The 14,651-nt window shown below is 40.8% G+C and overlaps 1 protein-coding gene across 2 annotated transcripts in view; it reads left to right on the forward strand.

The window, feature by feature from the left end:
* AMPH (amphiphysin) overlaps positions 1-14,651 on the forward strand; it is a 122,805-nt gene that overhangs the window by 99,315 nt on the left and 8,839 nt on the right. For both annotated transcript variants that reach the window (XM_087767099.1, XM_087767092.1), the window contains exons 15-18: positions 1,490-1,522; positions 2,918-2,968; positions 5,039-5,155; positions 11,673-11,729. In XM_087767099.1, coding sequence (XP_087623225.1) covers positions 1,490-1,522; positions 2,918-2,968; positions 5,039-5,155; positions 11,673-11,729 — 258 coding nt within the window. The remainder of the gene's footprint in view (positions 1-1,489; positions 1,523-2,917; positions 2,969-5,038; positions 5,156-11,672; positions 11,730-14,651) is intronic.

Consider the following 14,651-nt stretch of genomic DNA (forward strand, 5'->3'; position numbering starts at 1 on the left):
ATGCTGGCACTGAAACTGAGAGAGTCTTTGGTATCTGGGATCAGGACTGTGAAAGGACATTTGAGGATGTCTTAAATCAAACTGACAGTGGTACTGGAGAGAGTACATCCATGGAGTGTATAAACATGACGGCACGTGTTGACCTAGAGGTAACTGACCACACAGAAAAGGACCCTACAAATACTGGAAATGTTCTGTGTGATGCTGAATTATTCAGTGCAGAAGAGCCTGGTAAAGGAACTGAAGACAATAGCATCAGCCTCCTCCCAAATGGTAGTGTTGCTGCTGAAGGTCAAGCTGCTGCTGAAAAAGAGCGGGCATTGCTGCCTGAGACAGCTGATGCTGCTAGCACAAGCTGCGGTAATCTTTGCCTAGATAATGCAGAAGACCAAGTGACAGGTAGGGCAGCAGCAGCAGTCACTGAAGAGCATCCTAATAGCAGTGGTGTTCCTGAAGCCTTGGAAACAGACCCCTGGCTGGCAAACTGGGATCCAACAGTTACTAATGATTCCTGGGGGTTTTCTGATCTGTCAGATGGCCAAGCCAATGGACTGGATAATTGGCCCTTTTTCCCCAAGCAGCAAGACTCAGAGGAAGGTAACATGGAAAACGTGTGGTTAGGCATTAGTGATAAATGGTCTACACAAGACTTGGGAGGGACTGATAACAGCTGGGGTGAAGTAGGTGTGAGCACAAGCAGTAAAAGTCAGGAGGCACCAGTAAAACAAGGCTTGCCTGGGGAACACGCAGGCATTAGCAATCCTGGACCGAGCAAGGAGATAGCTAGACCCTTGCCTCTGTTTCAAACGGGAAATTCCAGAAATGCTAGCACCGAGAGTTCAACTAGTCCTAAAGACAATGAGACCAACAACTCAGATTTATCTGAAGATGAAATTGCTAACCGGAGATATGGATTGTTGTACCAGGAAATTGAGACTGATAAAGAAGAGGTACCTACCCCAGTGTGTAGCCTAGTCTAGACAAAGAGTTCCTTAGGCCATGCATAACCTTGTCGTTTAAAAACAATCCATTTGTGTGTTTCCCACTGCCCCTCCTGAGCCTGTGCTATTCTTTTTTTGAAAAATTGCCATGCAACTGTTCATAGTGTGGTGCCCTTCAGCCGTGTAATGAAGCAGGCTGACAAAAATGCGTTTCAAAACGGTGAATGAAGCTTTGAACTGTGAAGGCATGTTGTGTCTCGCAGTTTGTGTGGTTTATATGTCTAACTTTAAATGCACCTAGTCTTTTTTATTATAATTATTTTATAAAAATATTTGAGTCACTCTGCTTTTTGTTTTTGTTGTTTTCTTTAAGCCTGTGACACCTGTTATCAAATAGCAGTGTCGTCAAATTTCTTGCTGCCTTACCCTTCATTTTATTATTTTTTTTTCTTTTTTTTTTAATGTCTGGCCTACATTTTTATTTTGCAAATAAATGTTCTCATTTAGTAAACAAATGATAATTTGATCTGATCTTCACTTCTACTTAGGCATCCAGCACAGCATTTAATGGATTTGCACAGGTAAGAAACATATTTTGAGATTATTATTGTTTTTTCTGTCCTGTTAGGAAGGGATTAGGATGGGCTGTACAATGTCAGGAAATCTGTTCTACAGATGAGCTGCACAACAATGCTATACTGACTCAAATACAGACCTTGTCTGTTCTCAGAAATTATTCCTAGGTGTTACTAGAATGATGTTAATACTCTTGGTACTCTTGGCCTGACTGAATTTAAGAGCAAAAATCCAACTACCTTAGTGGGACTGATTTTTTTCCTCCTGAAAGGACTGCTTTGGATTTTTTATTGTGCTCTTTTGTGGATTTTTCTCAGAATCCCAAAATTCTGTAAAGTGTGGTTTCCTCAGTTTCACATACTTTCAGTGACTAAGTGTGTGTATATATAAAATGAGTTTTATTTGTTTCTGCATCTTTATTTTCATTTAAGGTATATTTTAATCTGAAAGTTAAACCTTAATTATTTGTTTGCTGCTGTGCTGATGGTAAGACTCTGTGTTAGGCATCACAGAGAGAGCGCATGAAGATACCATGTTTATGCTTTCAAATTCCAGGGCTGTGCCAAGATCCAAAATTTCAGGTGGATAACCTGGGGCTTCATTAATTTCCAGCATCCTTTTAGAGACTGGCTCATCCACAGCACACCCTGTACACCATTTTTTAAAAGCACCCAAAAAGGCTGAGCTTATACAAGGATGGAAATGAGTCTTCTAGTGCTTAACCATTCTGCAACAGGAAGTTTAAATTAGTAAAGGATCCAGAAGGAAGGGGCAAAGCACAAGGCTACCGCCTCTAATAATTAAGGCAAAATGTTTGCCCTGAGGAAATCAAAATTTGATGTCCCCACTGCAGTAGGAAAAGGATTTGGCCCATCAATATTTTGCAGATTAATTGGTTCTGAGTAAGATGTTGGAAAACATTTTTGTACCTTCTTAATGCAGGTAAAATTTTGTATTGGTAATTGCTATAGTTACTATTCAAATAAAAGCCCAGAATCAAGAGGATGTGAAAATAGCTTAGAGATAGTGTACTCCCCAGACATGGGCACAGGTAGTCTGCAAAAAAAGGTTCTGGGTTTCACAGCTTAGAAGTGCATTGTGACTGAAACAAAGTCCTTGCAATTCGCATGTATTTAATGAAGGGTTTTTCACTGCCTTTAATAACGTCGCGTGGTTTAGAAGCATAGAATATATAATTGAAAAAAGAATGTCTTTAATATTAATACTGCTTAAATAATAATTAATACCTATTTAGATTATCTATTTGTCATCTTATTCTATGTGAATTTATTTATGCGTTTATCTGAATAAACCACTAAAAAAATCAGGTCTTTCATAGACACCTGCAAACATCCCATCTCAAATATTTTTGCATCATCATTTTTCATTTCGATATCTAGGATACCTCTGCATTTACAGTGCAATCAAATGAGAATGTGACAGAGCCTCTGGTAAGTGGTGGCTTTTGCTTCCTTTTTAAATGCCTTGTAAAAAATGGCACCGTTTTTCCTTTGTGCAAAGATATTTTCTCCTTTTTTGTGTTTTCCATCCTCTAAATCACAAAACCTTAACCTGGAAGAGTTGGTGGGTGATATCATTGTAGTTGTAAATCTTTACTCACTGAAACAGTCTTTCACAAGGATAGCACAGAGAAAAAGAAAAGAAAATTAGGGTATTCTAAGATATGTTTACTTTTCAAAGGTGTAGTCAAACAGTTTGTTCATTTATGGCATTTCAGAAATGACAAGAATGAGTACTGTTGTCCAGTGTACAGCAAGCAGGTGATAATACATGATGGCCATTTAAATATCTCCAATATTTCTGTAGTTTTATCCATTCCCCACATATTAATAGTAGGCACAGTCTATTTCTAAGGGATGGAGAATCTTTTTGGAAGTGATGATACTTGGGCAGTTTCTTAGTTTCTCTTACAGTCTTTGGTTAGCCTGGAGTAAGGATGTGGAATAGCAGCATTGCTGGATGAGTGCTATAGCTACTTAATAGCAGCAGAGTGATACTCAGTATTATTTAATGTGGCTTTTGTATAATGTCTCTGGTGGTGCTTGTGTTCATAATGGTTACTGAATACAGTGAGAGTATTTTTACTTGTAGCTGAAATGCGGTAACCAGTCTGAAGACTGCTTGTCCACAGGTGACTTGAAGCACAACAATGCAATCTGCATTATAACGTTACCTGTGATTTTAAGCCTGGAAGTTTCTTCCATCATTAAACCTCAGGAAACTCATTAGTCATCTTACCTGGGATAAATCTACTTTGTGTTCCTCATTTCAGTCCTATTTCTTCTTTGTGAAATTCCCTAGAGCTGGCATTAATACACTACACAGAGAGATTTCTGCACAGCATGGTATAATATAATGAATGTTTGTTTATGCTATGCCAAATCCTGAAGGTCTTGCTTAGGCAGGCTTCTCTGTACCTCATTAAAAATTCTGCTTAAGGAATATGTGAGAAAAGAAGTGAGAGGCTATGGGTTTTTTCCTGAAAAATAGCATGGAGAAGATTTTGGTATCTCTAAGAATTTCATGGAAGCTGTCTCTTCATCACAGGAGACCTTCTAGTCAGCTGCCTGTTATCAACTGCAAAGCAGCTAAATAGCTTTTGAGCTTCACATTATGCTGAGCAATTCGTTCATGGCAAATTAATCTACTGGAGTTATTTTATCTGGTTGAGTCAGCCATCTTTATAAATGGAATATGCTGAGCACAGCTTGCAGCTCTCTCCTTGTATGCGTGTGTATTTGCAAAGTGATGTCTCTGTTGGAGATCGCACTTTTGCTGTGAGCGATTTTGCCACAGGACTGGACATGTTGCAGGGCTGGTGATATTTGCTAGATCCTCTTGCTAAAAAACAAGCTTAGGCCAGAATTTAAAAGGGTGGAAATCCCAATAGTGGGTTGACAAATGGATGCCTTGTAGGTGATTGAGAGGTCAAGAGGGAATGCATTTTAATAAGAAACCAGGGATGTTTTTCACACTGCCACAATTCAAGCAGTCAGTAGTTGCCCTTGTGGATACAAAAACTGATTGAGTCTCTGCTAATAGCTTCTTACCTTCACTGGAGAAGGGACTATGTTGTCTAAGAATAGGCAGAACTAGGGAATAATTTTAAAAACTTGTATTTGAAGCCCAGGGTTGGTATGCGCTAATGCCAGTTTCAACTCCTGGCTTTGCCATCATTTTCTGGAGCATTTCTGAGCAAACTGAGTGCCTTCCTCCCATTTCCATCGCCCCTTTCTGTAACTCAGGAAGCTGATCCTTTCTTTCCTTGCAAGGGAGGGATGTAGGAATGGCTCAGTTTACATACGGAACATTGAGGATGAAAATGCCCTTTAGATGCTGCAAGGCCAAGCACTGCCATCCTCTCCCTGGCAAAGCCCGGCAAGATTGAGCCTGAAGCAGCACTGTGCCAGGCACAGTTCCCATTCCCCTCCTCCCTCCCCACTATCATGTGCTCCTCAATAATTTTTCCACTGTCCACTTAAAAATCAATAAAACAAAAGACTGAGGCTGAAGAGGCTCCACCTGGGGAACCTAAGGTCGAGGAAACCTCTGCTGCTGCTGTTGCGGAAAAGGAGGCCGTCCCTGCTGAGCCTGCTGAACCAGCAGAGCAGGCTGTGGTGAGTGACCTGTCCCTCATGCCACCTCCTGAGCCTCATCCGAGCCTCCTTTCGTCATGGTGAATGTGCCTGCTGCATTTCAGCCATCCTTTCCATTCTTCACCGTCCGTCCATGACTGGTTTCCCCAGTGCCCGGCTGTGTCACAGCATGCCTCTCCAGCACATGTCCTCCTTTCGGCCTTAAAATGTCATTCCTTTTACGTTTGGCATTTTAGACTAAAGTTCAGCTGAGTCACTCTGGTTTCACAGATTGTTTGATTCCAGATGAACTTCAGAAGGGGAAAGGATTGATGCCATTTTTAAATGACCTTATTAGCAGTTTTCTCATTTCATTTTAAGCTGAGCTGTAAGTACTAAGCCAATGTACATCTTGAATGGTCCTTGCTAGAGCATGAAAATACCAGAAAAAAATGATTGTAATGTAAATGTCTACAAGGCTCATGGTTTTAGAAGCCAGCTGTGAGCTGAAGAGGGAACTCCAAGTGCCAGTTTGGAGAATTTTATATGTCAGCATTCAGGAAACAGTGGGAGGAAAAGAAATGACAGCTCTGCAAGAACAAAGCAGGGCACCTGATATCACTACGAATTAAGAGGTAGTCTGAGATGGTAGGCATGGGTTTTTTCTGCTGACTAGCACCCCTTTTTATAACAGGTATCCTAGGGAATATCCTTTTTATCTAACTGAGGTTCCTCTTCTGCATACTGCTGTTAGAAGGTCTTGGGGGTGGGTGATAGCTGCAGGCTAAGAAACCCTGGAGGAAAAATGCATCTGTTTTTGTAGGCTGACAGTTTTCATGCTTTCCTCGAGATAATAACACGTTCAAAGTCTCTAATGAGTGTTTGTCACTGTTAGAATATGAAGATTACTACTGAAAAACTGGACAGAAAAAGGAGTTGTTTTGTGGGTTGGTTCTTCTGCCACAGAAGCCAGTGGAAGCTGTATAGCGGTGTTTTTTGACTATCAAGCATAGTTTGGTGCTGTAAGTGTTCCCAGAAGAACAAGGTTCAGCTTGCTGAACCACTCTTGGCCTTGGGTGAGTCCCTGTGTATCTTCATCTGTTAAGTAGGGATGATGATACCCAATTCATCATAAAATTAGATGTTTTTCAGTAAGCATTTGATACACTGCCACGTGGGAAGCAATATTAAGTAGGCTGATGTAGATGCAGATTAGCTGAAGAAAGTGGAAGTAGCTGGCACCTATAAATGTGGCAGTGCAGAGCATGGACAGAAGACTTATCAGATACGCAGCTACTGTAACGTCTCATGGATCTGTCTCTGGAGCTGGTCTCATTTAAAATTTTCATTAATGACAATGGCTCAGACTCTTCAAGCCTGATGGTGACATTTATCAATGACTCCAGGTTGGGTAGTGTCATTAACTTAGGGGGACAGCATTAGGCCCGCTAGCTCTACCCCCAAGGACAGGCTTGTTATCTGCTGGCGGTGTTAGACCCATGCCAAAGCCACAGGTGATACTAAACAAACTGCCTTCAGCAGAAAGAAGTATTAGTGTTGGTGTGCAAGGCTCTGGAGTGCAAATGTAGTTTAATTAAAGACCTTCTTAAAGACGGATTGATGAGCTGGCCTGGGTGGTTCCAGGTATCATGGGATTAAAAAATGGTATCCAGCATGAATGATACGGAGAGGCAAGTTGAGCTTTAGCTGTAGCACCTGCCTAGTTATCATTCCTTCCTGACTCCCATCTTCCTAAGAGAGGAAAAATAAATTATTGTGGAAGGAAAGGAGGGCCGTGCTGGGTGGGCTGTTCTGGAGGACTTTGGGGGAAAGGGAGGATAATCCCTGTCTCTGTCCAACCCTCCCGTTCTCCGTGGAATCTTAGCAGCATGGCAGCTATGGAGGGAAGCAGTCTCGGTGTGTTCCCCAGAACTATGTTTAGGGTTTAATTCTGATTACACTTGCATGAATTTTGAGTAGTTATTTCATTTTTTTAAATTCACTTTTTGTTCAGTTCCATGGTATACACTGGAGCAAGTGACTTCAAGATGATCTTCTTACAGTAACGTAACCGAACTAAGAAAGCCAGTCTGTGGAGACCAGGCTCTTCCGCTCCTGTGTGTTTTATTTTCAGTTGATATAAATCACAGTAATAACTTGTCAACTTTGTAAGGCAAACAATTAAATTGCCTGTCTGAGGCACACTGTTTTGTCAAACTCTTGTCCAGAATGCCTCATGTCTTGAGTAAATTTGATAGTTTGGAAAAGAGGAGGAGGGAGGAATGGGTAATCAGTCATTGGTCTGGAGCTCTCCTCTTCCCGTGACTGAATGGCAGGGAATAATGTGGAAGGGCAGATATTAATGAAGCTGAAAAGGTTGTTTCTAGATGGTTTTACTTTGATTATCTGTAAGGCTTAATGAGGAAAAACATTGTAAAGGAAGTTCACCATTTTTCTAACAGGAAGCCAGCTCCTTTTTGCCTCACACTAAGACAAAGCAATTCTCTGAAGCCTGTTGCACATCTTAAGTGTTAATTAAATGACAGGCTGTGGCTGCAGCACCACGAATCGGCTCGTTGGCTGGCACGACCTTTTCAGATGATCCCTTTTGCTGCCTGACTGTCCGTGAGGAGTTCTGGGTCCACGGTCTGTCGGCAGCTGCTGTAGCCGAGGCACGGGACTGCGGAGCTGTTGGGAGAGAGAGAAACACAGTTCAAGAGCCAGGCAATTTAAGAGCAATCCAGCAGAAAGACCGTAGGCATTAAATAGAAGTTAAACAGTTTTGATTAGGTTTGTGCTTGGGGTTTTTGTTGCTTTTTGAATATGAAGTTGTCCTTGCTAATTTGGGAAAATAAGCACTTTTAGTGTTGATTTTAAAAATGTCCAAATTGGAGTCATTCTGCATTTGGCTCTGAGGGGTTGTTATTTCAGGAAGGGCTTTCCAGGACTTGCAGAGAAAAGTTTTGAAGATTAGGATTAATGACAAATATGATCAAAGCTAAGGAAAAGTACACTGAGTTGCAAAAGATGAAAACATGTCATTTCTTGACAGCAGTTCTGCATTCGTTTGCTTTATGAGTGACAGTTTACTTTAAAAGTGGAGTTGTAAAATATTGATAGATACTTTCTTATTGGGAATCTTTTATCGAGTTTAGTAACTTCCAGTTTGGAGTGACAGCCACTAATCAGTTTAATTTTTCTGTAGTAAGTTTCCTGTCACATCCCATTAATCCAGAAAATTTATGTCATGCGCTTTTCATTGTAGGAGCTTTGCAGTACGTTTTCTGGTAGGGTTTTCATTTAAATTAGGGAGAGAATGGTCCAGGAGATAGAGTACCACTTGCCGCTGAGGGAGTTTTGGATTCAGTTACTTGCTGTTCCGTAGTCTGCCCCTGAACAAGACTGCCAAGACTTCATTACAAGAGCTCGTCAGAATTGCTGCCTGGGATCTCATTACATATTTTTGTCTTGGTCCTTCAGGTCTCAAATGCCATAGAACAAATAAAGTTTTTGTTGGTAGCTGTCAACAGTTGATCATTTTGGGGGAGGGGATAAAATGTTTGGTAATTAAAGGGACAGAATTACCATGTGCACCAACAGAAGCTAATTTAACCACGGTAAAAAGTCCTTGTATGGACTTCTGCACACCAAACCAGTTGTTTCCCTATTTCCATAGTGTCCCCAAAGGCAGCTATAAAATCCAAAGGATGCAATCTAAAGGATATAATGCATTAACCACTGATTTATTTCTTTTTCAAATAATACTACCCCTCTCACCACATCCATTTTTCACATTCAAACAAAGATGACATGAGGACATTATAATAAAGTGAAAGCTTATGAAATCTTGTTATTTTCCTTACTACTTCTCCTATGTGTGAGACATAGCGCTTGGAATTGGGAGCACGGCTCAGAGATTGGCTTTTTGACTTCCATTACACTCATTAGTTTGGAAAGAGCCTTTCAGTGCTTTGGGTCTGATGCCTGCCTGGACTCTGATGTTCTCCCATTAAAGCAGTCAGATACTCAGCTAAATAATCTGGTTTTCAAAGCTGTGTATAAGCGTATAGGAAACTGCGTCCTGATAAGCTTTTTGCAGACACTGAGCAAGTACAGCAGAGGGCAGGAAACAGCCTGCAGCTTTGAGGGTATCTAATTATGGTTGAATCCCACTGTAGGTACAATGCCCAGTGCCCAAATGGCGGAGCATGTCATTTGGGAGAGCAATACAATGGTTAGATACAGAAGAGCGGTCAACTGTGTCCAAATTCTGAGTGGGCAGGTGCAACGTTGGAGCATGAGGCCGTTAAAAATGTATGGCTTCCATATATGGGAGAGAACTGATGTAGAATAGTGTCATTCTGTTGAAGTCTGCTGAAGCAGATTTTTCTCTGTTTATGGAAATAGGGTGTTACTTTACTCAGATGTTATTTCAGTCATCCTTTTTACTAGGCTTTCATGCCCTAAAAATGGTACAGTTCACGCTACCATGCCTCTCCTCTCAAACCCCACCATCCACAAAATCCCAACTTCCAGCTAATCAAAAAAGCAAAATGCTACTAATTTGACTAGTGCACAATAGTGAAATTAGCTTTGGGGAGTCCCAAGCTTTGGGAAGTGAGGGGAGCTCTCCTTACTTTCCCCTTTCCCACCAAAAGTGTGCTTTCAGTTAGCCTGGAAAACTGTCCTCATTTAAAAGTATGTATATGTGTATATTAGATTCTTCTGCAAAGAGGCCCCAAGCTGGGCTGATGGGATTCTTACCAGAGAAAATAGCTAGGGTATTATTAAGAGAAGGGCAGAGGCCGGTGCATTCCGGGATATAAAGTGCAGGATGATGCTCATTTCTGAAGGCAAATTGACTTGTAAATATAGCTGATGGCAGAAATTCAGCACTTTTTAATAGTAAAAGTAGGGAAGGCATCTATCTACCGACTTGCAGTTGGACATACAGCTTTTATGGGCAATAGAAACATTAGTGTACATCTTTTCTGTAAAAAAAAAAAAGTGAGACTTCTGGGGGTGGCTGTGGGCATGCGTGCATCGCTAGAGTGAGAAATAATCGCATTTTGCTGTTGATATTTGTTTTTTTCTATTTAAGACCCTCTACAGTCTCCTCAAACTTACTATAAAATGGAGGATTCCACGGCAGAGGCTTGGCAGCTTCAAAAAAAAAAAAAAAAGAAGAATTAATCATTAAAAAAAAAAGGTTATATAACACTGTAATTTTAACGGGATAAAGCTGTGATAGGTTTCTGTGGTAACGCTGCTGTCAGCAGCTGCCTTGCCCTGGCATCTAGACATGTTTGGGACTTATGAGGTGACTGCAGGCAATACTAGAAGATTAGATTAGAAAAAACATGAGTGATATGAAGTTTGGATATAAGTCAGCATCCTTTTATTAAAAAAGAAACATGCAACCATTTCAGCTGAAACTTGTAGGAATTTTGGAGTGACAGTTGTGGGCATGTGATGGCAGTTGGCGGGAGCCCGACTACTTGAGGTCTCCTGATTTCTGATTGCTAAAGCGGACAGTCCAATCTACCATGCCCTCACATAGGTTTGTATAACTTGTCTTCAGCCTTACAGCTCTTGAAAAACAACCTAGCTGTGTTTGCAAAGCAGCCTCAAAATTTATTAGCAAAGTGGATTTCCATACCGGGGCTTTGAATTGCTTTTCCTCAGCAGAGTGTCTTTAGAAATAGCCTGTGTCTGCAGGGAGTCAAACCTGAACAGAAAAACAGCACTTCCAGCTGTTCCAAACCAGGCCTGAATTTTAGCAATTTTGACTGTTGACTTTCTGTAGAAAAGGACATAGTGTTAGATGGCATCTGTGCTGTAAAAAGTAATATTTGTGGGGGAGCCCATTACTGTTCGGTGCATTGATCCCTTGAACACCTAAATGGGTGTCAGATTTGGAAAACCACTGACACATGTCTAATTTTTTAAATGTCAGGCACCTGCTGCATGTACCACTGAATATGGACCTAGAGAAAGGTGATTCTGCAAAAAAAAAGATGAACTTTGTGACCCACCTCTTTTGCACAGTCCCTTTAAATGAGTTGCAGTCCAACATGAGTGGAAGAAGTAAGTTTTTTAGAAAGTTTACCGTAAAACTCTGGTGAGTTGCAGGGGCAGCAGCAGGTTATAATGGGAACAGTTTGAGTCTTGGGTGGGAGAAATTTGAGCTTGCTGGAAACTGCAAGGTCAGCAGCATTGTGGGTTGCTGCTTACTAAAAAATTCTTCAAAGCTGGTGCTATTATGAGAATACTGATAATAAAAGTAAATAAAATTGCCTTTAGCACTTACAGTGTCATAATGATGACATATGTAAAAGGTTTTATTTGTTGTTTTTTAGCTTATAACTACTTTTATTTCAGATTATATGTGGCAGCAAGAATCTTTCTGCTTGCTATATACTATCCCATTTAGTTCCAGCCATTCATTTCATTGCATCCCATACATGCTGTGCTTCCATTAAGCTTGATTAATACCAATTTCTCTGCAGCCATTGCCTCAGCATGAGTAAGGTGATGACCATATTTCCTCTTTATACAGGACAGTGTCGAGGCAGGGGATAAGGAGACAACTGGAGTTGCTGAGAAGGAAAGCAAGGTACATATGAACAGCCTCAAGAGTGTGGTTGTCCTTGAATATCTTCAAGAGAATCGTGGCAAAAAATATCTTTGTCATTTGCATGTCATCAATATGCAGGCCTACACGATGCAACCGTGACCTAGCTGCAGTATCTATTCTAACACTGCACAGATATATCTATATCTGTGGTATATATACTAACACCAGATCACCTCTCATTTAATGCAGGGCCTGCCTTAGAAACTGCCTGTTGCAGCAGTATAGAGTGATAAATATCTCAGGGCAGCAAACAAAGCAGCTTCATGGTAGAAGGAGGTATAATGCTGTTTCTGTTGACATTTGGAAATATGTTGCATAGATTCCCAGTAGCTTTTACACTTACCATAAATTTGTTTGCCAAGCCTTCCTGCAAACATCTTTATAAAAAGAAAAAAACTTTTGTTAATCATTTATTTTTCCTAGCACAGTATGCCCTGAACTAAAACAGATGTTTGAAAATAATCACGTTATGAGTTTGTTTGCTAAAGCACAAATCTGGCATCAAGTTAGATACAGTTAAAATCAAATTGCAAAGCAACTGAAAAGCTCAATGACATACTTTAAGCTGTACATGTGTGGACTCGAATGATTGTATTTTGCTTATATTTCTTCAGAGGTGATAAAACTACTTACCTTGAATCCTTCTATACTGAAGTGAAACTATAATGTGTTCAAACGTGCACAGAGAGCAGCACAAGAGGAATGGCTACATATTAAATGCAGGGATAGAAGTAGGGACTGAGTAAGAGATTGTAACTCCTAGTTATTAATCACTTAGGATTTGTATCTCGAGGTGCTGATAACCTCCTTTTTTGTTGTCATTCATTTTGGTGCCACAGTGTCTCCATTCACTTTGGTGTCAGACCATGGTAAGTCCAGCTGTCCAAGCTTGGGTTTGTTACCCTGCTGTAAAACAGCATTAGCTCTGCTAGAGTTGAGGATGTATCTGTGGCTCCAGGGTACCCCAGTGCCATTGGGAAGTGAGTTTGGGACTCACTGGTGCTGTACTCCTCACAAGCGCTGCCGCATCCATGTAGAAATCAGTGGAATTACACTAGCAAGAAAGTACAGGATGGGAGTGGTAGATCAAGCCCAGCTTGGTGTTGACACAGTGCAAGAGAGTGTTGCGTTTCTTCTCTAGCATTGGCTTGCCACTCCCAACAAGTCTGGTCCAAGAAGAAACATGCAATAAATTCCTCACTATCCTGTGAGCACCAAGGCTAATTCTTTGAAATCTTTCCTCTTTTTTCTAATACCACTTGTCCTTATAAAGTTGAGGTCTTTTATCTGGTGAGTGTTCTGTGTAAAATAACAGTATTACTGTACGCAGAAGAGCTGCCATCAGAGATCAAGCTATTTGCTAAGCTGATATCTGGCCTCCTGTGGAGGGTGGTCCCTCTGATACTGTAACTTGCATAAAAAATTCTTCAGTACTACCCCAAAAGCCTTCCAAGACTTTGCAAGCAACTGATGTATTCCCTAAAGCATAATGATTAGTTCTTCTTGATGTTATATTAGCTAGCTTAGCTGCAATTACAACCGTCATAAGAATACCCAGTCCCTTTCTAAATCCAGCCATGGGGCAAGATCTTCAGCTCTGGAAAACCGGCATAGCTCAGGGAGCTCCTCTGGCAGAGCCCCAGCGGCAGGCTTGGTACCCCTCCTTCTCCTCTCCCTGGGCTTGTTCCTGCTGCTGCTGAATCTGTTGCATTGTGTTGAGCTGACAGCGATGTTAACGAGACGAGAGTGCAACTGTGTGAATCGCCTCCATCTTAGGTAAAGAAGCATTCATTTCTGCTGCAATTAAAACAGTCAAGTGGTTCTTCTGTTGCAGCCCTCATTATACTGGATGACCCTTTCTTTGTCCCCTGTGTGGTTAGTATAATGGGACAACTGTCCAATTTTCAATAATACTGCTAGATATAGCTAATTTGGAGTACTATTTGGCTGTCTAATATTATTGATGACCTATGGAAAAGAGGTTTGTAGGATTGCTTTTCAATATGAAGTAAGGTAATACAGGTAACTATATCCGCAAGTATGTGGTTCACCATAGTTGGGTATGAAATCAGTGGGATGAGTCTCCCTCTTTTTTTTCTTTTTTTTTCTGTGCTAATCAAATATATTTGAGGCTGATAGTGAGGTTTTTTCTGGGTTACCTCACATCCATTTTTGTAAAAGCTTTTTTAATCATCTAGCTTGCATTGGTTTTGTACTCTTTAAGACACACAACCAAATGATTACACAATTGTGAGCTGTGGTATACATTCAGTGACTCATGGCTACAGGCTGTGCGAGCGTCACCCTTTCAGCACAGGGCATTTGAGAGCTGATTCATGTAAATTAGTATTCTCCTCCTTAGTGAAATAAAATGGGCTCTACAAATCCAATAAATAGAAAAGAACTGTTGATCCTAATCACAACAGACAGCAAGATCAATTTCTGCAGCATGCTGTTAGAAGCACATGGTATAAAATCAATCTGATATGCACTCTGTTCCTCCTCTTTCCTACTAGCCTCTTCCAGGGCTTCTAGACTCAACATTTATTTGAATACCTTCTTGGGTCAAGGCTGCTAAAATTGGTAATACTATGAGTGGCAGGCTTGCATGCCTTAAAAGTCACAGGAGAAGATGTCAACATCTGCCCATGTCTTTTGATGTTACTTCTTTTTACAATAGGGCATCCTTCATCAGCAGCATTTTCAATTTAAACTAAAGCTTCTCCAATGATTTCTACAAAACGCTATAGTATTTTCTGCCCTCAAGGACTCCAGAAGAATTTCTTTATCACATCAATTAACAACAGTGAATAGGAGTACTGCTGAATATTAAATATTGCTAAAAAACAATGCCTGAAGAGTGCCCATGAACAATTGCAGGTAGTTCAAGTTGAGTTCAGG

The sequence above is a fragment of the Nipponia nippon genome, unplaced genomic scaffold, assembly GCF_047370975.1.
Source record: "Nipponia nippon isolate SJK-2023a ecotype South Korea unplaced genomic scaffold, ASM4737097v1 scaffold_1, whole genome shotgun sequence".
In the NCBI taxonomy this organism is placed as follows: Eukaryota; Metazoa; Chordata; class Aves; order Pelecaniformes; family Threskiornithidae; genus Nipponia; species Nipponia nippon.